The sequence below is a fragment of the Oncorhynchus mykiss genome, chromosome 23 (genome assembly GCF_057628025.1).
Source record: "Oncorhynchus mykiss isolate SJ-2025 chromosome 23, ASM5762802v1, whole genome shotgun sequence".
Taxonomy (NCBI): domain Eukaryota; kingdom Metazoa; phylum Chordata; class Actinopteri; order Salmoniformes; family Salmonidae; genus Oncorhynchus; species Oncorhynchus mykiss.
Window position 1 is genome coordinate 50727269 of NC_143044.1, and position 23318 is coordinate 50750586.

The 23318-nt window shown below is 44.7% G+C and overlaps 1 protein-coding gene across 7 annotated transcripts in view; it reads left to right on the top strand.

Moving 5' to 3' along the window:
* LOC110503016 (thrombospondin-2) overlaps positions 1–23318 on the top strand; it is a 154632-nt gene that overhangs the window by 125551 nt on the left and 5763 nt on the right. For all 7 annotated transcript variants that reach the window (XM_090217581.1, XM_036960899.2, XM_090217582.1 and 4 more), the window contains exons 5-17: positions 3858–4066; positions 6382–6522; positions 6774–6867; positions 7728–7898; positions 9017–9193; positions 9760–9933; positions 10709–10836; positions 11527–11679; positions 15813–16031; positions 16332–16439; positions 18796–18955; positions 19793–19911; positions 21513–21747. In XM_090217581.1, coding sequence (XP_090073707.1) covers positions 3858–4066; positions 6382–6522; positions 6774–6867; positions 7728–7898; positions 9017–9193; positions 9760–9933; positions 10709–10836; positions 11527–11679; positions 15813–16031; positions 16332–16439; positions 18796–18955; positions 19793–19911; positions 21513–21747 — 2088 coding nt within the window. The remainder of the gene's footprint in view (positions 1–3857; positions 4067–6381; positions 6523–6773; positions 6868–7727; positions 7899–9016; positions 9194–9759; positions 9934–10708; positions 10837–11526; positions 11680–15812; positions 16032–16331; positions 16440–18795; positions 18956–19792; positions 19912–21512; positions 21748–23318) is intronic.

The window sequence follows — 23318 nt, forward strand, 5'->3', positions numbered from 1 at the left end:
TGGACATGATGACCATAATCAGTGTCAGTGTGTTGGACATGATGACCAGGTTTAGTGTCAGTGTGTTTGACATGATGACCAGGCTCAGTGTCAGTGTGATGGACATAACCAGGCTCAGTTTCAGTGTGTTGGACATGATGACCAGGCTTAGTGTCAGTGTGTTTGACATGATGACCAGGCTCAGTGCCAGTGTGATGGACATGACCAGGCTCAGTTTCAGTGTGTTGGACATGATGACCAGGAACAGTGTCAGTGTGTTGGACATGATGATCAGGCTCAGTGTCAGTGTGTTTGACATGACCAGGATCAGTGTCCGTGTGTTGGACACTATGACCAGGATCAGTGTCAGTGTGTTGGACATGTCCAGAGTCAGTGTGTCGGGCATGATGACCACGCTCAGTGTGAGTGTGTTGGATATGATGACCAGGACCAGTGTCAGTGTGTTAGACATTATGACCAAGATTAGTGTCAGTGTGCTGGACATGATGACCAGGATCATTGTCAGTGTGTTGGATATGATGACCAGAATCAGTGTCAGTGTGTTGGACTTGATGACCGGGATCAGTGTCAGTGTGTTGGACATGACCAGGCTCTGTGTTAGTATGTTGGACATGACCAGGTTCTGTGTCAGTGTGTTGGACATGAACAGAATCAGTGTCAGTGTTGGACATGACCAGGCTCTGTGTCAGTGTGTTGGACATGATGACCAGGATCAGTGTCAGTGTGTTGGACATGATGACCATAATCAGTGTCAGTGTGTTGGACATGATGACCAGGTTTAGTGTCAGTGTGTTTGACATGATGACCAGGCTCAGTGTCAGTGTGATGGACATAACCAGGCTCAGTTTCAGTGTGTTGGACATGATGACCAGGCTCAGTGTCAGTGTGTTGGACACTATGACCAGGATCAGTTTCAGTGTGTCGGGAATGATGACCACGCTCAGTGTGAGTGTGTTGGATATGATGACCAGGACCAGAGTCAGTGTGTTAGACATTATGACCAAGATTAGTGTCAGTGTGTTGGATATGATGACCATGATAAGTGTCACTGTGTTGGACATGATGACCAGATCAGTGTCAGTGTGTTGGACATGATGACCAGGCTCAGTGTCAGTATGTTGGACATGATCTAAATCAGTGTGACCACATGATGACCAAGCTAAGTGTTTGTGTGATGGACATGATGACCAGGCTTTGTGTCAGTGTGTTGGACATGAACATAATCCGTGTCAGTGTGTTGGACATGATGACCAGGTTCAGTGTCAGTATGTTGTACATGACCAGGCTCTGTGTCAGTGTGTTGGACATGACAACCGGTATCAGTGTCATTGTGTTTTACATGATGACCAGAATCATTGTCAGTGTGTTTGACATGACCAGGCTCAGTGTCAGTGTGTTGGACATGACCAGGCTCAGTGTCAGTATGTTGGACATGACCAGGCTCAGTGTCAGTGTGTTGGACATGACCAGGAATATTGTCAGTATGATGGACATGATGACCAGACTCTATATCAGTGTGTTGGACATGATCAGAATCCGTTTCAGTGTGTTGGACATGTCCAGGCTTAGTGTCAGTATGTTGGACATGATGACTAGAATCAGAATCAGTGTGTTGAACATGATTACATGGATCAGTGTCAGTATGTTGGATATGACCAGGATCATTTTCAGTGTGTTGGACATGATGAACAGGATGAGTGTCAGTGTGTTGGACATGATGACCGGGATCAGTGTGAGTTTGTTGGACATGACCAGGCTCCGTGTCAGTGTGTTGGACATGATGACCTGGCTCAGTGTCAGTGTGTTGGACATGACCAGTATCATTGTCAGTGTGTTGGACATGATGACTAGGCTCAGTGTCAGTGTGTTGGACATGATGATCAGGCTCAGTGTCAGTATTTTTGACATGATCAGATTCAGTGTCAATGTGTTGGACATGACCAGGCTCAGTGTCTGTATGTTGGACATGACCAGGCTCAGTGGCAGTGTGTTGGACATGATGACCAAGCTCAGTGTCAGTTTGTTAGACTTGATTACCAGACTCAGTGTCAGTGTGTTATACATGTGCAGGATCATTGTCAGTATGATGGACATTTTGACCAGGCTCTGTGTCAGTGTGTTGGACATGACCAGGATCAGTATCAGTGTGTTGGACATGATGACCAGGCTCAGTGTCAGTGAGTTGGGCATGATGACCAGGCCCAGTGTCAGTGTGTTGGACATGATGACCAAGCTAAGTGTCAGTGTGTTGGACATGACCAGGCTCAGTGTCAGTGTGTTGGACATGACCAGGATCATTGTCAGTATGATGGACATGTTGACCAGACTCTATGTCAGTGTGTTGGACATGAACTTAATCAGTGTCAGTGTGTTGGACATGATGACCAGGCTCAGTGTCAGTGTGTTGGATATGATGACCAGGATCAGTGTTAGTGTGTTGGACATGATGACCAGGATTAGTGTCAGTGTGTTGGAAATGATGACCAGGCTCAGTGTCAGTATGTTGTTCATGACCAGGCTCTGTGTCAGTGTGTTGGACATGATGACCAGGCTCAGTGTCAGTGTGATGGACATGACCAGGATCATTGTCAGTATGATGGACGTGATGACCAGACTCTATGTCAGTGTGTTGGACATTAACTTAATCAGTGTCAGTGTGTTGGACATGATGACCAGGCTCAGTGTCAGTGTGTTGGATATGATGACCAGGATCAGTGTTAGTGTGTTGGACATGATGATCAGGCTCAGTGTGAGTGTGTTAGACATTATGACCAAGATTAGTGTCAGTGTGCTGGACATGATGACCAGAATCAGTGTCAGTGTGTTGGACTTGATGACCGGGATCAGTGTCAGTGTGTTGGACATGACCAGGCTCAGTGTTAGTGTGATGTACATGATGACCAGGCTCAGTGTCAGAATGTTGGACATGATCTGAATCAGTGTCAGTGTGCTGGACATTACTAGGCTCAGCGTCAGTTTGTTGGACATGATGACCAGTCTCAGTGTCTGTGTGTATGACATTATGACCAGGCTCAGTGTCAGTGTGTTGGACATGATGACCAGAATCAATGTCAGTGTGTTGGACATGAACATAATCCGTGTCATTGTGTTGGACATGATGACCAGGATCAGTGTCAGTGTGTTGGACATGACCAGAATCAGTGTCAGTGTGTTGGACATGATTACCAGAATCAGTTTCAGTGTGTTGGACATGACCAGGCTTCCTGCTGTAGATCAGCACTCCGTCCGTGAACAGAGATCACATAAACAGAAGATGGAGAACTCTGGAAGCGCGTCCAATAAGGCATCCTATTCCCTAATTTGTGCACCCTACGGGCCCTGGTACCGAATCTCCAAAGGGGATTCTGTGCCAGTTAGGACTTACTCCGTTGTTAGACAGGTTGAGGCCCCATGTTAAAAATAAAAAGGAAGTGGATGATGAAACTGAACAATGTGCTTCACATTGAGGACTCTACTGAGTGCCCTCCCATAATCTCTGGGGTCGTGTTAAATGATGATTTAAGAGGCATCACGTTGTGAGCAGACAGCTCTATTAGGAGTTCTCTTCTACACCTCCGATTCTGTGTGCTCTATGATGATATAGTTCACATAGATGGAAGACTTCATTTCCTAAAGTGAAACATATGCAATCCCTCAATCTCCATGCTGTTTCTGCTCAATGACATCTGCTTTAAGGACTCATTAAGACGATCTTAACAGATAGGAAAGACTGAAAATAATTGAATTATTTGATGAAGTTCTTCGTGCTTTCCTCTTCATTGTGCTCTTGCATCAGCAGGGTTCATTACATGTAATGATCATCCATTCTCCCTCTCCCCCCCCCCCCCTCCTGTCAGACGAGGCCAACACGGTGGTGAGTGAGAGCACAGACATGGTGGATGTGAGTTCCTCCACTGCCATCACCACTAACTTCATTGGCCAGAAAACAGAGAATCTAGGAGCAGATATGTGTGAACGATCCTGTGAGGAACTCAGCATCATGTTTCAGGAGCTCAAAGGACTGCGGGTTGTAGTGGGGAACCTCATTGACGGCCTACAGAAAGTGGTATGTAATAGATGTCCTCTGATCATTGGGGGGGGGTGCTCCATACTTTGTCTTGTCTACTATCAGTTTGTCTGGTCTACTATCAGTTTGTCTTGTCAACTATCAGTTTGTCTTGTCAACTATCAGTTTGTCTTGTCTACTATCAGTTTGTCTTGTCTACTATCAGTTTGTCTTGTCAACTATCAGTTTGTCTTGTCTACTATCAGTTTGTCTTGTCTACTATCAGTTTGGCTTGTCTACTATCAGTTTGGCTTGTCTACTAACAGTTTGTCTTGTCAAATATCAGTTTGGCTTGTCTACTATCAGTTTGGCTTGTCAACTATCAGTTTGGCTTGTCAACTATCAGTCTGTCTTGTCAACTATCAGTCTGTCTTGTCAACTATCGGTTTGTCTTGTCAACTATCAGTTTGTCTTTTCTACTATCAGTTTGGCTTGTCAACTATCAGTTTGGCTTGTCAACTATCAGTTTGGCTTGTCAACTATCAGTCTGTCTTGTCAACTATCAGTCTGTCTTGTCAACTATCAGTTTGTCTTGTCTACTATTAGTTTGTCTACTATCAGTTTGTCTTGTCTACTATCAGTTTGTCTTGTCTACTATCAGTTTGTCTTGTCTACTATCAGTGTGTCTTGTCTACTATCAGTTTGTCTTGTTTACTATCAGTTGGTCTTGTCTACAACCAGTTTTCTATGGAACTGTGTTTGTGAAAAAATTTGTACACTCCATGAACTAATGTTACCAGTTACCTTGATTATTTAAAATAATGTTTATGGAATGATAGACTGTTGTTAGGTGTAACCAAGAAGATTAGGGAACATTTGGGAGTTGGTATAAATAGTTTGAAGTCTTCTTTGGGGGTTAACATGAGAGACTTTCTAGAGAGCTGCTGGTAAAGCAAACCAAAGACCCTGTTGAAGTCATGAAGCAAGGCGTGGTAGAACTACTAAAGCAGTGGAGCTAACTATGTGGTCAGAGTCAGAGTGTGAATCAATGATGTTGGTTTTATGGCACGTAACATGTGGATATAGGAAGTGTTCCCAACTTCCCTTGGCTGTGATTGGCTTCAGCTAGCGGCTCCTCTCAAGCCTGATATCTGGCTGTGTTTAAACAGCCCATGTGCTTCATTCTCCTTCCTGTGTGTGTGTGTGTGTGTGTGTGTGTGTGTGTGTGTGTGTGTGTGTGTGTGTGTGTGTGACTGCTCACTGTGAACAGCTATGGTCCCCAAGGCTCTTCCAGACCAAGTGGTGTCTCATAACACTGAAGTGGGGCTACACTACCCTCTGTGGTATCACACACACAATCTCACACACAAACACATAATCACTCACACACAACTTAATAAAGTGACCTCCCGTGTTGCCCTCCTTGAAGCAGTAAGATTGTCAGGAGCAACATGTACTGTAGCTCCCTACAGCTCCCTCCTAGATGGAGGGAGGTATGAAGTTATTCTATGTGTCTGTCTGTTGGAGTCTCCTCAGACAAAGAAAACAGGCTAGCTCCATGCATCTTCCTTTCATATGGATGGAGTTATGTGTCCTATGTGCTTTTATTGTCATTTTTTTTGCTTTATGAAAGCTTTTTGACTCTAGGCTATGTCTTTCTGGCTGTCGTATCTTCAGACAGGCTTCTACTGTAGAGCAGGGGTGCCCCGGGGCCGCATTTGGTCTTCAATGAGGTCCAAAGGGTTTTACTGAAAATGTGTTGTATATTCTCATTGTCAAAATTTTTACTCAAACCAACCCTGCTGTAGAGTCTAGACTATGCGTGTCTGTCTGTGTCTGTATCCTTCTCCTCAGGCTGAGTAAAAACCAGTGATGTGTCTGCGTGTGTATTTGTCTGTCTGTCTGTCTGTCTGTGTGTCTGTCTATGTCTGTTGGTCTGTGTGTCTGTCTGTGTGTCTGTCTGTATGTGTGTCTGTCCATGTCTGTGTGTCTATGTGTCTGTCTGTGTGTCTGTCTATGTCTGTGTGGATGTCTGTCTATGTCTGTGTGGATGTCTGTGTGTCTGTCTGTCTGTCTGTGTCTGTTTCGATGTCTGTCTGTCTGTATGTCTGTCTGTCTGTGTGTGTCTGACTATATCTGTTTGTCTGTCTATGTCTGTGTGTCTGTCTGTGTGTCTGTCTATGTCTGTGGGTCTGTCTATGTCTGTGTGTCTGTCTGTGTGTCTGTCTGTCTGTCTGTGTCTGTCTGTGTCTGTCTGTCTGTCTGTCTGTCTGTCTGTCTGTCTGTCTGTCTGTCTGTCTGTCTGTCTGTCTGTCTGTCTGTCTGTCTGTCTGTCTGTATCTGACTATGTATGTGTGTCTGTCTCCTCTCTCCAGACCGAGGAGAACACAGTGATGAAGGACACTCTGGGAAAGATAAAGAACTCCAAGGAGAAACACATGTGCTGGCAGGATGGACGGATGTTTGAAGATAAGGAGGACTGGGTGGTGGACAGCTGCACCACGTGTACCTGCCAGGTAGGAGACATACAAACCTCCTTAAATGGAGAGACATGACAGACACAGAATGTCATAGGTTGGATGTGGTTTTGATTGATTGATAGATTTGTTTGGTTAATTGCTTGGTTGGTTGATTAATTGATCCCAAATTAATCAGTCATAAACCTTTGACAAGTGCCCAGATCCTGAGGTCTTACAAGACACTAATTCATACATAGGTCACCTATAGCAACTAATGTCCCCCAAAAATATTTTTTGGCACATGACAGGACTCAAAGATTGTGTGTCACCAAATCACCTGTCCTCCTGTGGCCTGTGTTGGCCCCTCCTTCATCGACGGAGAGTGTTGCCCTGTGTGTCTGCGTAAGTAGCCACTCATTCTATACACCATTCTATCATTAAAGCCTTGCAACAGCCTAATCCTGACCCATGACCATTGAACAGAAGGAAAAATAGCAGAATGTGGCTTTAATAACTGTTTCCAGAAGCTTTACAGGAGTAATCGCAATTAGGAAAAGTACTGAAGTGAAAACGAGAATCCTGAGCCCTGTAAAAACAATGGCATCACATTGACCAATAAACAATTGCTTACCTCGCATAATTTCACATCTATCTGAAGATGAAAAATTACTATAACATGTATTCTCTCGCAAACACACTTCGCTTCATTTCACATCTGGCTGAAGTCCTTTCTCGAGCCAAGGCCTCCGATGCCAAATCTGAGTACCAGAGAAACAACGTTTCCATGCATATTAAGTTTGACTAATAGAGCCGTGTTATTGTTGTACAGCTGGTTGGTCTGTAAAGGGACGACCACGATGTATTGTTTATGGCACTACAGGCTGCCATACTCTGAAGTGCTGAAGTGGTCTCTGTGAACCGTGACGTCATATAAAACCTAAGCATCAAAACAGACTATTCTCCAGAGCTTTGTTTCTCTGCATCTTTTGAAGCGTTCCTAGTTCCAACAATGACACAGAGCAACTGTAGACGAGATGGTGTGGGGGGGGAAACATGCAACAATGCAATGAGTTGACTTCATCGTAGTTTATTTTGTTTAAGTTTTGGTACATTTAGTTTTGGTACATTTAGTAGAAATAATACATTTTTATGAGAGCTTATGTTGTAAAAAAATATATACATTAATCTAGATAGCAGGGTTTTCACTTTTCAGAGGCAGAACATGATGATTTGTCATTAATAACCCCTTGAGTTTCCTCCAGCCAAGGACAGTGAGGACGGCTGGTCCCCCTGGTCAGAGTGGACAGAGTGTACTGTCACCTGTGGGACAGGTACTCAACAGAGAGGACGCTCATGTGATGCCACCAGTAACCCCTGCTCTGGACCATCCATCCAGACCAGGAAATGCAGCCTGGGAAAATGTGACAGCCGAGGTGAGTCAACATCTCTGCTACAGTCTCCTTTGTGTCTACCTACCTTGAACTCTATTGGTTAGACTGTTTTAACTCTAAAGGTTGTTGCGATTTTAAATACACTTTATATAAAGTTTGATTTAATATGATTTAATTAGACCAACTAAGGACCTTTGGGTGAACATGATGGTACCTCTCTCCCATCTCATACCATTACCACTGAGAAAGTAGTTTTAGCCAACACAGCCTTGTGATGTGTTTACAGACAAAAGACAACCCCATCATAAATGTAGTATTTTCCTGCAACTGCCAAGTGAGAATGTGTGTGTTTCTGTGTGTGTGTGTGTGTGTTTCTGTCTGTGTGTGTGTGTGTGTTTCTGTCTGTGTGTGTGTGTGTGTTTCTGTGTGTGTGTGTGTGTGTGTTTCTGTGCTTCTGTCTGTGTGTGTGTTTCTGTCTGTGTGTGTGTGTGTGTTTCTGTGTGTGTGTGTGTGTGTGTTTCTGTGCTTCTGTCTGTGTGTGTGTTTCTGTGTGTGTATATATTTGTGAAAGGATCAAGTGAGAGGATGATGTCGTTAGAAGCAGCTGTGTAATGATGGAACAGGGGACAAAGTGACTGAATAGACATACTGCTCTGCTAGGCTGGAGATGGCTGGACAGGGACCTCATCCTACTCTGACTCAAAATACTTCTCTCTCTCTCTCTCTCTCTCTCTCTCTCTCTCTCTCTCTCTCTCTCTCTCTCTCTCTCTCTCTGCTGTGGGAAATAGGTCACGTGCATGGCTGTAGAGAGTGTGTCCATCCTGTTAGCCCTAAAGGACTCACTAGTACCCACCAAACAATGTCACCCATAGTGATCTACATATTAGTGGTTTATTATACTGCAACCAAATTACCCAGAAATGAATAATAAAGACCTTTTAAATCTGAAAAAATCAGATATGCCATTTAGCAGAAGTTTTTATCCAACGCCACGTGCAGTCCTACATGCATACTGTACATTTTTATGTCTGGGTGATCCCCGGGATCAAACCCACTATTCTGGAGTTACAAGCGACATGTTCTACTGCACTAAAAAGGACCACCATATTACATGTATGTATTTTCCTATAAACTGCCTTGACTGACCTGTGTGTATTCAGTTCGTCAGGATGGTAGGTGGAGCCTGTGGTCTCCATGGTCATCATGTTCCGTGACGTGTGGCGAGGGTCAGATCACCAGGATACGCCACTGCAACGCCCCCACACCACAACTGGGGGGCAAAGACTGTGAGGGCCAGGGGAGAGAGACACAGCGCTGTGAGGCCAAGCCCTGTCCCAGTGAGTATGATGGCCCAAGAGGAACAACACAGACAGACAGGCACATTGTCCATACCAGACCTGGGTTCAACATTTTAGCTGTGCACTGATTGAGCTTGCCTCTTGCTTTAGAAAGAGAACTACTTTGAACCCGGGAGTTTGATCTGATTAATAACCACTAACATGTATTTAAAAACAGGCAGAATGAAAGGTTTTATAGCTCATTCCACTCATATAGGATGGGGCACCATTCACATGCTAAACATTCTGTCTGTCTTTTATAAAACGTCAAGCTCAAATCAACTCGGCATGTGCCCAACTGCGGTTCTAGCTTCCAGACCACAACAGGGCTGAGAATCGAATGACCCCTAGGAGATGTGTAGAGTGGTTTGTGTGTGACTGTAGGCCTTCGACTACTACTGTAATTTACTTTCTTACGGTCAAAGAGACTAAGAGATAAGGCAGTAATGTAAAGTAGTAAAACCTCCCCATGGACTCTTGAAGACTAGCGCCCAACGTGATCTAAAAGAGATCCTAACAAACAGTAGTGATGGCCCACTAACTGTTTATTTGTTGTCCATCTGCAGTTGACGGTGGTTGGGGACCGTGGTCGCCATGGGCGATCTGCTCGGCAACCTGTGGGGGTGGAGTTAAGGGTCGGACCCGTGTCTGTAACAGCCCCGAACCCCAGTACAAAGGCAAGAAGTGCCCTGGGGAGACCAATGACAGTAACGCCTGCAACAAACAGGACTGCCCTATCGGTGAGTGTGTGTGTATGTGTGTGTGTGTGTACGTGTATGTGTGGACTGTGTGTGTTTGTGTGCGTCTGTATGTGTCGCACCTCCACCCTCATCCCTTTCCCTCTGTAACTTTGAGTTATTTCAGTTCATTCTAACATTCCTGTTTAGTTATTATACCTCAGAATGGCTTCCAGACTAATTTATTCACATATTTGTGCTGATAACAAAGTCTGGGAGGATGTGTTTGGCCTATTATGAGAAGGAAGACATTAGCTAATGCTAACATTGCTCTGAAAGCACTGAAACCTGCTAACTTGGAGAGACATGAAGGGAGCAACCTGAAGGGAGCAACCTGGAGAAGCTAAATGTCAATATCGAAATATCAATACACAAATGTCCAAACGTAGCTGCATTAGACATGCCCTGGTTCTCTTCACTGTCATAACCGGTCCCCATGTTTCTTTCACATGGCTGTTTTAGTTATAGCTCTTTTATGTATCTGCTAACCATGCTAATCCCTGTCAGACAGCTGTGTGCTAACCATGCTAATCGCTGTCAGATGGCTGTCTGCCAACCATGCTAACACCTGTCAGATGGCTGTCTGCCAACCATGCTAACACCTGTCAGATGGCTGTCTGTCTAACCCATGCTAATCCCTGTCAGACGGCTGTCTAACCCATGTTAATCCCTGTCAAACGGCTGTCTGTCTAACCCATGCTAATCCCTGTCAAACGGCTGTCTGTCTAACCATGTTTTATGGCTGTCTGTCTAACCATGTTTTATTGTTCCCTGTCAGACGGCTGTCTGTCTAACCCATGCTTTGGGGGAGTGCACTGTAACAGCGGCTCTGACGGATCCTGGGAGTGTGGACCCTGCCCCCTTGGTTTCCGTGGCAACGGCACCCACTGTGAAGATGTCAACGAGGTAATTTAGGGTTAAAGAAGGTTACACAAGTTAGATACTTTAACTAATGGTTAACGCTAACCTTAGCTCTAATCATAGCCCTAAATAATGTAGGTCACCAGGCTATGCCTAACTCTAACCATTAGTTCATCCTGAACTCATTCATAGTCTTGACCTGTTACCCTTTTATAATCTGACCCTACTTCTGATCCTCTTCCTCCTCAGTGTGACATGGGCTCTGATAGATCAATATGATTGATTGATTGATCTGACCCTCTTCCTCCTCAGTGTGACATGGGCTCTAATAGATCAATATGAATGATTGATTGATTGATCTGACCCTCTTCCTCCTCAGTGTGACATGGGCTCTGATAGATCAATATGATTGATTGATTGATCTGACCCTCTTCCTCCTCAGTGGGACATGGGCTCTAATAGATCAATATGAATGATTGATTGATTGATCTGACCCTCTTCCTCCTCAGTGTGACATGGGCTCTAATAGATCAATATGAATGATTGATTGATTGATCTGACCCTCTTCCTCCTCAGTGTGACATGGGCTCTAATAGATCAATATGAATGATTGATTGATTGATCTGACCCTCTTCCTCCTCAGTGGGACATGGGCTCTGATAGATCATGGGCTCTGCTTTCTGACTGATGAACTGATTAATTCATTGATTTGATATGTTTTTTTCCCCTTCTCAGTGTGACATTGTGTCAGATGTCTGCTTTAAAGCTGGTGGAGCATTGCGTTGCGTCAACACAGACCCAGGGTTCCACTGTCTGGCCTGCCCACCCCGCTACAAGGGAACACAGCCCTTCGGTGTGGGGGTGGAGGCTGCCAGCAAGAACAAACAGGTACGCCTGTGCCACTCTATATCGGTTTTAGACCTAGTGTATTCTTTAGGCAGCGTATTAGTAGAGGTGTTATGAGGCTTGGTTTACAGTATTAGTAGAGGTGGTATGATGCTTGGTTTACAGTATTAGTAGAGGTGGTATGAGGCTTGGTTTACAGTATTAGTAGAGGTGGTATGAGGCTTGGTTTACAGTATTAGTTGAGGGGGTATGATGCTTGGTTTACAGTATTAGTAGAGGTAGTATGAGGCTTGGTTTACAGTATTAGTAGAGATGGTAGGTGGTATGAGGCTGTGTTTACAGTATTAATAGCGGTGGTAGGTGGTAGGAGGCTTGGTTTACAGTATTAGTAGAGTTGGTTTGAGGCTTGCTTTACAGTATTAGAAGAGTTGGTATGTGGCTTGGTTTACAGTATTAGTAGAGGTAGTATGAGGCTTGGTTTACAGTATTAGTAGAGATGGTAGGTGGTATGAGGCTGTGTTTACAGTATTAGTAGCGGTGGTAGGTGGTAGGAGGCTTGGTTTACAGTATTAGTAGAGGTGGTATGAGGCTTGGTTTACAGTATTAGTAGAGGTGGTATGAGGCTTGGTTTACAGTGTTAGTAGAGGTGGTATGAGGCTTGGTTTACAGTATTTGTAGAGATGGTAGGTGGTGTGAGGCTGTGTTTACAGTATTAGTAGACGTAGTAGGTGGTAGGAAGCTTGGTTTACAGTATTAGTAGAGGTGGTATGAGGCTTGGTTTACAGTATTAGTAGAGGTGGTATGAGGCTTGGTTTACAGTATTTGTAGAGATGGTAGGTGGTGTGAGGCTGTGTTTATAGTATTAGTAGACGTAGTAGGTGGTAGGAAGCTTGGTTTACAGTATTAGTAGAGGTGGTATGAGGCTTGGTTTACAGTATTAGTAGAGATGGTAGGTGATATGAGGCTGTGTTTACAGTATTAGTAGCGGTGGTAGGAGGCTTGGTTTACAGTATTAGAAGAGTTGGTATGAGGCTTTGTTTACAGTATTAGTAGAGGTGGTATGAGGCTTAGTTTACAGTATTAGTAGAGGTGGTAGGTGGTAGGAGGCTTGGTTTACAGTATTAGTAGAGGTGGTAGGATGCTGGTTTACAGTATTAGTAGAGGTGGTATGAGGCTTGGTTTACAGTATTTGTAGAGAAGGTAGGTGGTGTGAGGCTGTGTTTACAGTATTAGTAGACGTAGTAGGTGGTAGGAGGCTTGGTTTACAGTATTAGTAGAGTTGGTTTGAGGCTTGGTTTACAGTATTAGTAGAGTTGGTAGGAGGCTTGGTTTACAGTATTAATATAGGTGGTAGGAGGCTTGGTTTACAGTATTAGTAGCAGTGGTAGGTGGTATTAGGCTTGGTTTACAGTATTAGTAGAGGTGGTAGGAGGCTTGGTTTACAGTATTTGTAGCAGTGGTAGGTGGTGTGAGGCTGTGTTTACAGTATTAGTAGACGTAGTAGGTGGTAGGAGGCTCGGTTTACAGTATTAGTAGAGGTGGTTTGAGGCTTGGTTTACAGTATTAGTAGAGGTGGTAGGAGGCTTGGTTTACAGTATTAGTAGAGGTGGTGGGAGGCTTGGTTTACAGTATTAGTAGCAGTGGTAGGTGGTATTAGGCTTGGTTTACAGTATTAGCAGAGATGAGAGTTGGAATGAGGCTTGGTTTACAGTATTAGTAGAGTTGGTATGAGGCTTAGTTTACAGTATTAGTAGAGGTGGTAGGAGGCTTGGTTTACAGTATTTGTAGCAGTGGTAGGTGGTAGGAGGCTTGATTTACAGTATTAGTAGAGTTTTATGAGGCTTGGTTTACAGTATTAGTAGAGATGAGAGTTGGAATGAGGCTTGGTTTACAGTATTAGTAGAGGTGGTATGAGACTTAGTTTACAGTATTAGTAGAGGTGGTAGGAGGCTTGGTTTACAGTATTTGTAGCAGTGGTAGGTGGTATTAGGCTTGGTTTACAGTATTAGTAGAGTTTTATGAGGCTTGGTTTACAGTATTTGTAGAGATGGTAGGTGGTGTGAGGCTGTGTTTACAGTATTAGTAGACGTAGTAGGTGGTAGGAGGCTTGGTTTACAGTATTAGTAGAGGTGGTTTGAGGCTTGGTTTACAGTATTAGTAGAGGTGGTAGGAGGCTTGGTTTACAGTATTAGTAGAGGTGGTGGGAGGCTTGGTTTACAGTATTAGTAGCAGTGGTAGGTGGTATTAGGCTTGGTTTACAGTATTAGCAGAGATGAGAGTTGGAATGAGGCTTGGTTTACAGTATTAGTAGAGTTGGTATGAGGCTTGGTTTACAGTATTAGTAGAGGGGGTAGGAGGCTTGGTTTACAGTATTTGTAGCAGTGGTAGGTGGTATTAGGCTTGGTTAACAGTATTAGTAGAGTTGGTATGAGGCTTGGTTTACAGTGTTAGTAGAGGTGGTATGAGGCTTGGTTTACAGTATTTGTAGAGATGGTATGAGGCTTGGTTTACAGTGTTAGTAGAGTTGGTATGATGCTTGGTTTACAGTATTAGTAGAGGGGGTAGGAGGCTTGGTTTACAGTATTTGTAGCAGTGGTAGGTGGTATTAGGCTTGGTTTACAGTATTATTAGAGTTGGTATGAGGCTTGGTTTACAGTATTAGTAGAGGGGGTATGAGGCTTGGTTTACAGTGTTAGTAGAGGTGGTATGAGGCTTGGTTTACAGTATTTGTAGCAGTGGTAGGTGGCATGATGCTTGGTTTACAGTATTAGTAGAGGTGGTATGAGGCTTGGTTTACAGTATTAGTAGAAGTGGTATGAGGTTTGGTTTACAGTATTATTAGAGGTGGTTTGAGGCTTGATTTACAGTATTAGTAGCGGTGGTATGATGCTTGGTTTACAGTATTAGTAGAGGTGGTATGAGGCTTGGTTTACAGTATTAGTAGAGGTGGTATGAGGCTTGGTTTACAGTGTTAGTAGAGGTGGTATGAGGCTTGGTTTACAGTATTAGTAGAGTGGGTAGTTGCTATGAGAGCTATAAAGTGTGTGAAACTTTACAAAGTAATGTGTATGTGTATCTGATGGTGTATATGTTAGCACTCAGTTTCCACTCTAACCACAAACATCTGATGTTTTAATTATGCTTTGTTAGGTCATTAACACTGGCACCACGTCTGTTGTGGTATACATACATTGTTTCTCCTTTAGAACTGTGAATCCTGTTGGGAAGTTGAATCATTTCGCTACATAGCTCTGCTTTCCAATAGACCTGGGTTCAAATAATATTTGAAATGATTTAAAATACTATCAGGGCTTGATTGAGCTTACCTGGCACAATGGAACCAATAGAGTCGTCACAAAACTACAAACCCTGCCCTTCTGGCACTCCAGACAGGCAAAAACAAACACTCAAAAGTATTTGAATGATCTCAAATAATATTTGAACCCAGATCTGCTCTGCCCTAATGTTGCATAACATACCTAGTAAATCACTACCTTGTCACTGGCCTTTAAAAACTGGGCCTGCTCTGATCCGAGGCTAACATCCGAGGCTAACATCCGAGGCTAACATCCTACGAATTGATTTGAGGGAAGGGGAAAGGGAATTGTCTCATAGCTGGCATTGAGCGCCTCTGTATCCCAGAGCTGATTAAAGGAATTAATGTTTTCTTATTGGTTATCACGCTGTTGTAACGTTATGGTATGAGCTCATGGACTATAGATGGACAGCTGTAGCCATAGAGATATAACAGCTGTAGCCATAACAGTGTTCTCTTGCTGTAGCTACACAATACACTGTAGCAGAATCCACAGGGCACAGGGGTCAGGGCAGAGCAGGGGGCATATAGGTTCAGAAGTACAGCCCTCACATATGGCATAACATCACATAACATGGCATAACATCACATAACATGGCATAACATCACATAACATGGCATAACATCACATAATGTTACATAACATGACATCTGAGAACACACTTCACGATGAGATTGATACGCTGATTTTCTGCACTTTTACCATGTTCTTCCTTGGGAAATGAAAATATGCAAAATTAGACAAAACTAAATGGTTTATTTAAGCAATAAGGTCATATTTGGCCAATATACCCCGGCTGAGGGGTCTTCTTAGACTGTTCTCTTTCTCTCTATTGCATCTCTATCTCTATCTCTCTAGGTTTGCGAGCCAGAGAACCCCTGCAAAGACAAGACCCACAACTGTCACCGTTCAGCTGAGTGTATCTACCTTAGCCACTTCAGTGACCCCATGTATAAGTGTGATTGTAGGATAGGCTATGCCGGGGATGGCTTCATCTGTGGAGAGGACTCTGACCTAGACGGATGGCCCAATCAGAACCTGGTGTGTGGCGCCAACGCCACCTATCACTGCAGGAAGGTAACAGACCCTAACATTATGTTTCCTGGGCCACATTAAGCCCAGTCCATAGTCCTTGATTAAACCTAGACCTTCCTGGACTAGTCCTGGAATAAACATTTGTTTCAATTGAGATTTTCAATTGAGCATGCACTTTAGTCTAGGACTAGGTTTAATCTAGGTCCAGGAAACTTTTATCCTCAATACCAGACCTGCAGATATTCCAAATGTTTTAATTTTTCCATTCTTATGTCACTCGTTGATAGTTCTTCCTATGGCTATATCTAAAACTGTTTCCATTTCTTTATCAATCTTTAACAGGATAACTGCCCCAACCTGCCTAACTCTGGACAAGAGGACTTTGACAAAGACGGCCAGGGAGATGCTTGCGACAAGGATGATGACAATGATGCAATCGTGGATGAGAGAGTAGGAGACCTTTTTTAACGGCCCTGTGAAGTCCAAAACATTATTGTCCTTTGTTTTAATATACACTTCTCAACAAAAATAAAGGGACCACTAAAATAACACATCCTAGATCTGAATAAATGAAATATTCTTATGAAATACTTTTTTCTTTACATAGTTGAATGTGCTGACAACAAAATCACACAAAAATGATCAATGGAAATGAAATTTATCAACCCATGGAGGTCTGAATTTGGAGTCACACTCAAATTTAAAGTGGAAAACCACACTACAGGCTGATCCAACTTTGATGTAATGTCCTTAAAACAAGTCAAAATGAGGCTCAGTAGTGTGTGTGGCCTCCACGTGCCTGTATGACCTCCCTACAACGCCTGGGCATGCTCCTGATGAGGTGGCGGATGGTCTCCTGAGGGATCTCCTCCCAGGCCTGGACTAAAGCATCCGCCAACTCCTGGACATGATGTCCCAAATGTGCTCAATTGGATTCAGGTCTGGGGAACGGGCGGGCCAGTCCAATGCCTTCCTCTTGCAGGAACTGCTGACACACTCCAGCCACATGAGGTGTTGTCTTGCATTAGGAGGAACCCCGGGCCAACCGCACCAGCATATGGTCTCACAAGGGGTCTGAGGATCTCATCTCGGTACCTAATGGCAGTCAGGCTACCTCTGGCGAGCACATGGAGAGCTGTGCGGCCCCCCAAAGAAATGCCACCCCACACCATGACTGACCCACTGCCAAACCGGTCATGCTGGAGGATGTTGCAGGCAGCAGAACGTTCTGCATGGCGTCTCCAGACTCTGTCACGTCTGTCACATGTGCTCAGTGTGAACCTGCTTTCATCTGTGAAGAGCACAGGGTGCTAGTGGCGAATTTGCCAATCTTGGTGTTCTCTGGCAAATGCCAAAAGTCCTGCACGGTGTTGGGCTGTAAGCACAACCCCCACCTGTGGACGTCGGGCCCTCATACCACCCTCATGGAGTCTGTTTCTGACCGTTTGAGCAGACACATGCACATTTGTGGCCTGCTGGAAGTCATTTTGCAGGGCTCTGGCAGTGATCCTCCTGCTCTTCCTTGCACAAAGGCAGAGGTAGCGGTCCTGCTGCTGGGTTGTTGCCCTCCTACGGCCTCCTACACGTCTCCTGATGTACTGGCCTGTCTCCTGGTAGGGCCTCCATGCTCTGGACACTACGCTGACAGACACCGCAAACCTTCTTGCCACAGCTCGCATTGATGTCCCATCCTGGATGAGCTGCACTACCTGAGCCACTTGTGTGGGTTGTAGACTCCGTCTCATGCTACCACTAGAGTGAAAGCACCGCCAGCATTCAAAAGTGACCAAAACATCAGCCAGGAAGCATAGGAACTGAGAAGTGGTCTGTGGTCACCACCTGCAGAACCACACCTTTATTGGGGGTGTCTTGCTAATTGCCTATAATTTCCACCTGTTGTCTATTCCATTTGCACAACAGCATGTGAAATTTATAGTCAATCAGTGTTGCTAACTAAGTGGACAGTTTGATTTCACAGAAGTGTGATTGACTTGGAGTTACATTGTGTTGTTTAAGTGTTCCCTTTATTTTTTGAGCAGTGTATATATTTCCACACTATGAGGTTGGAATAATACTGTGAAATTCTGAAAATGATGATTATGCCCTTTTAGTGTAAGAGCTGTTTGAAAAGACCTCCTGAAATTTCAACTTGTTTTGCATGGGTGGAGTTTTGACCTGCCTGGCGATATAAACTAATAGACCAATAACAAAGATAGTTTCAAACCTAGCTACTTATGCCTCCCATTAGGCTTCTCCAATTAGGCCTCTCACTAGGCTTCTCCAATTAGGCCTCTCACTCAGACCACTCCCAGACACTCCTAGCAAAATTATTGTTTGAGAAATTGCTCTTTGCTAAGAAACTATTTTCAACCATTTTAATTGAAAACAATAACAGTTAGGTACTTGATTGTTACCCATAAATTATTTAATATTGAGATAAAAATGCCTGCGTTGACAGGCATTTCATGGATTATTGCGGGATAGTAAATCATGCAAAGGAATGACTAGCTGGCAGATTTGCGATTCATCTTTTCATTGTTACCCAGAAATGATTTAATATTGAGATAAAAATGCCTGTGTTGTACCTTTAAGGCAAATGTATTAAATAGGTGAAAAGATATTCAGTAACTCTTGGTAGGACAATAGAAGTTTGCTTCAAGGGTCAATGTTTTATTGTTAAAACCAACGCATTTCGGCAAATGCCTTCATCGGGGTATTTAGATGAATTAAATAGGAAATCAAATGCCCTCTTCAAGCAACGGACGCTTTAATAATTCTCATTTTGATTCTCTCTCTCTCTCCTCAGGACAACTGTCCTCTCCTGTATAACCCCAGACAGTTTGACTTTGATAAAGATGATGTGGGTGACCGTTGTGATAACTGCCCCTATGAACACAACCCTGCCCAGATTGACACTGACCACAACGGCGAAGGAGATGCCTGTGCTGTCGACATTGATGGAGATGGTACCAGTTATTTCTGACCAAATTACTAAAGAATATGCTTCACTGTTACATTATAGTTAGGGGAAAGGCTCCTTCAACTCTTAACTTTTATATGCCTCTAATGTATTATTTAAAGGGATCATTTATCTCCTTCCCCCGAGTCAGCGGATCTCGCCGACACCATTTTTATGTCTTTGCATGCGGTTTGAAGGAAGTTGCTAACTCGCGCTAGCTCAATTGCTAGCTAGTGTTAACGCAATGGCTGGACGTCTATGGGTATCTGCTAACATTCTAGTCATTGTGCTAACGCTAGTTAGCATTGGCTATTGAAACTTCCTCTAACTTCCTTCAAACTGGAAACAAAGACATATAAATGCTATCCACAAGTTCATCTGATTCTGGGAGGTAGATAATGTGCCTCATTGCCAAAATCCCCAAGTATCCCTTTAACAGTACTTTAAAAATTGGTAATGGTTACTAAGAAGATATTTCATGGATTATTGCGGGATAGTTTATCATGCAAAGGAATGACTAGCTGGCAGATTTGCGATTCATCTTTTCACCCTCAACTGATTGATTAGCATTAGCTCGGGGCGGCAGGGTAGCCTAGTGGTTAGGCCTAGTGGTTAGAGCGTTGGACTAGTAACCAGAAGGTTGCAAGTTCAAATCCCTGAGCTGACAAGGTACAAATCTGTTGTTCTGCCCCTGAACAGGCAGTTAACCCACTGCTATCATTGAAAATAATAATTTGTTCTTAACTGACATGCAAGCAAATATCTAAGATTATGACTCAAGATAAGTCCTGAACACACAATATTACAATTTTCCTTTTCATTGTCCTTTTCCCCTTTCCTTTAGAAATCCCAAATGAGCAAGACAACTGTCCGTACGTGTACAACAATGACCAAAAGGACACTGACATGGATAGAGTGGGTGACCAGTGTGACAACTGTCCTCTATTACACAACCCTGACCAGGTAGGAAAAAGAAACAGTCACTATTACACTACTTGTGTAATTACAAAAGCTACCCCATTGCTATTAGGGTTGATAAATTCCAGAAACATTATAAAAATTCCCAGAAATCCCAGTTGTAGTTGGAGGATTCACTCCCTCCTTATTCCTCATTCCAGGAATCTTCCAACCGGGAATTCTGGAAAACATTTAGTAAAGTTCTGGAAAATCAGGCTGACACAGACAATGACCTGTAACTCTCCTCTCTAACAGGCTGACACAGACAATGACCTGTAACTCTCCTCTCTGACAGGCTGACACAGACAACAACCTGTAACTCTCATCTCTAACAGGCTGACACAGACAATGACCTGTAACTCTCCTCTCTCCTCTCTAACAGGCTGACACAGACAATGACCTGTAACCCTCCTCTCTCCTCTCTAACAGGCTGACACAGACAATGACCTGTAACCCTCCTCTCTCCTCTCTAACAGGCTGACACAGACAATGATCTGTAACCCTCCTCTCTCCTCTCTAACAGGCTGACACAGACAATGACCTGTAACTATCCTCTCTAAAAGGCTGACACAGACAATGACTTGTAACTCTCCTCTCTGACAGGCTGACACAGACAACAACCTGTAACTCTCCTCTCTAACAGGCTGACACAGACAATGACCTGTAACCCTCCTCTCTCCTCTCTAACAGGCTGACACAGACAATGACCTGTAACCCTCCTCTCTCCTCTCTAACAGGCTGACACAGACAATGACCTGTAACCCTCCTCTCTCCTCTCTAACAGGCTGACACAGACAATGACCTGTAACCCTCCTCTCTCCTCTCTAACAGGCTGACACAGACAATGACCTGTAACCCTCCTCTCTCCTCTCTAACAGGCTGACACAGACAATGACCTGTAACCCTCCTCTCTCCTCTCTAACAGGCTGACACAGACAATGACCTGTAACCCTCCTCTCTCCTCTCTAACAGGCTGACACAGACAACAACCTGTAACTCTCCTCTCTAACAGGCTGACACAGACATTGACCTGTAACTCTCCTCTCTGACAGGCTGACACAGACAATGACCTGTAACTCTCCTCTCTAACAGGCTGACACAGACAACAACCTGTAACTATCCTCTCTGACAGGCTGACACAGACATTGACCTGTAACTCTCCTCTCTGACAGGCTGACACAGACATTGACCTGTAACTCTCCTCTCTGACAGGCTGACACAGACAATGCCCTGTAACTCTCCTCTCTCCTCTCCAACAGGCTGACACAGACAATGATCTGTAACCCTCCTCTCTCCTCTCTAACAGGCTGACACAGACAATGACCTGTATCTCTCCTCTCTAACAGGCTGACACAGACAATGATCTGTAACCCTCCTCTCTCCTCTCTAACAGGCTGACACAGACAATGACCTGTAACCCTCCTCTCTCCTCTCTAACAGGCTGACACAGACAATGACCTGTAACTATCCTCTCTAAAAGGCTGACACAGACAACAACCTGTAACTCTCCTCTCTAACAGGCTGACACAGACAATGACCTGTAACTCTCCTCTCTAACAGGCTGACACAGACAATTACCTGTAACACTCCTCTCTCCTCTTTTACAGGCTGACACAGACAATGACCTTGTAGGAGACCAGTGTGACAACAACCAGGACATTGATGAAGACGGTCACCAGAACAACCTGGACAACTGTCCTTATGTGGCCAACTCAAACCAGGCAGACCACGATAAGGACGGTAAAGGGGACGCCTGTGACTTCGATGATGACAATGACGGTATCCCTGACGATAGAGACAACTGTAGATTGACGCCCAACAAAGATCAACTGGACTCTGATGGTAAGGAGGAAAACACGTGTGCATGGACGTATGCATACCCGCGCGCACACACACACACACACACACACACACACACACACACACACACACACACACACACACACGTGCATCAGCATGTTGAATACCCTCACACCTGTGAACAGTGCTGTGACTGTAGCTGTCTGAATTAGTAGCCATTAGGTAGACTCTGTAAGAGCCCTATATAGTATACTGTAGATACTATCTATAATCACACAGACTGCTGCTTGTGGTACAGGAATCTCCCTTTGAGGCTTCCCTGCACCTGTCCACCATAAAACACAAAGCAGAACCTATTGCCCTCCCTTTTACATTCATGCACTTGGGAACCCTAACCCTGCACCTGGGTAACCTAACCCTGTACCGCAGAACCCTAACCCTGCACCTGGGAACCCAATAGCTGCACCAGGGAACTGGGAACCCTGCACTGGGGAACCCTAACCCTGCACCTGGGAACCCTAACCCTGTATCGAGGAACCCTAACAATGCACCTGGGAACCCTAAACCTGCACCAGGGAACTGGAAACCCTGTACCTGGGAACCCAAACCCTGCACCTGGGAACCCTAACCCTAACCCTGCACCGGGGAACCCTAACCATGCACCTGGGAACCCTAAACCTGCACCAGGGAACTGAGAACCCTGTACCTGGGAACCCTGCACCGGGGAACCCAAACCCTGCACCTGGGAACCCTAAACCTGCACCTGGGAACTGGGAACCCTGCACCGGGGAACCCTAACCCTGCACTGGAAAACCCTAACCCTACACCTGGGAACCCTAATCCTGCACCTGGAAACTGGGAACCCTGTACCTGCGAACCCTAACCCTGCACTGGGGAACCTTAAACCTAAAACTGGGAACTGAGAACCCTGCACCTGAGATCCCTAACCCTGCACCTGGGAACCCTAAACATGCACCAGGGAACTGGGAACCCTGCACCGGAGAACCCAAACCCTGCACCTGGGAACCCTGCACCTGGGAACCCTAACCCTACACCTGGGAACCCTAACCCTGCACCTGGGAACTGGCTTTAAATTGAAACAGTCTGTGTGGATTGGGGGGATAGGGAGGCAGGGAGGGAGAGAGATATGGGAAAGATGGAGGGAGATTATTTTCTGTTCCGCTTTTTTGATGAAAATTTAGCAGACTAAGTGAAACGTCTGCCTTCCCTGGGGGGCAGAACCCTAACCTAACCCTGCACCGCGGAACCCTAACCCTGCACCTGGGGGGGCAGAACCCTAACCTAACCCTGCACCGCGGAACCCTAACCCTGCACCTGGGGGGGGGCAATCTTAGTCGCCAGAAATGATGGACATTTGAAGTAAAGTTACAGGTTAGCATGGATCGTTTTTACTCATCGTGCACCCCAGGAGGAGTAACTGCTGCTTCTCAAAAACGAATGGGGATCCTAATAATAAATCAATAAAAGCTTCCATTGAAAGGGAATAGGAGAGCAACAACCAAAGATGGAACATTGTATTATGAATTCATGGTGCTCTGTTATTCATTTAAAAAGCAGACCTCGTTACGACCACAGTCAAAGTTGTCACACTA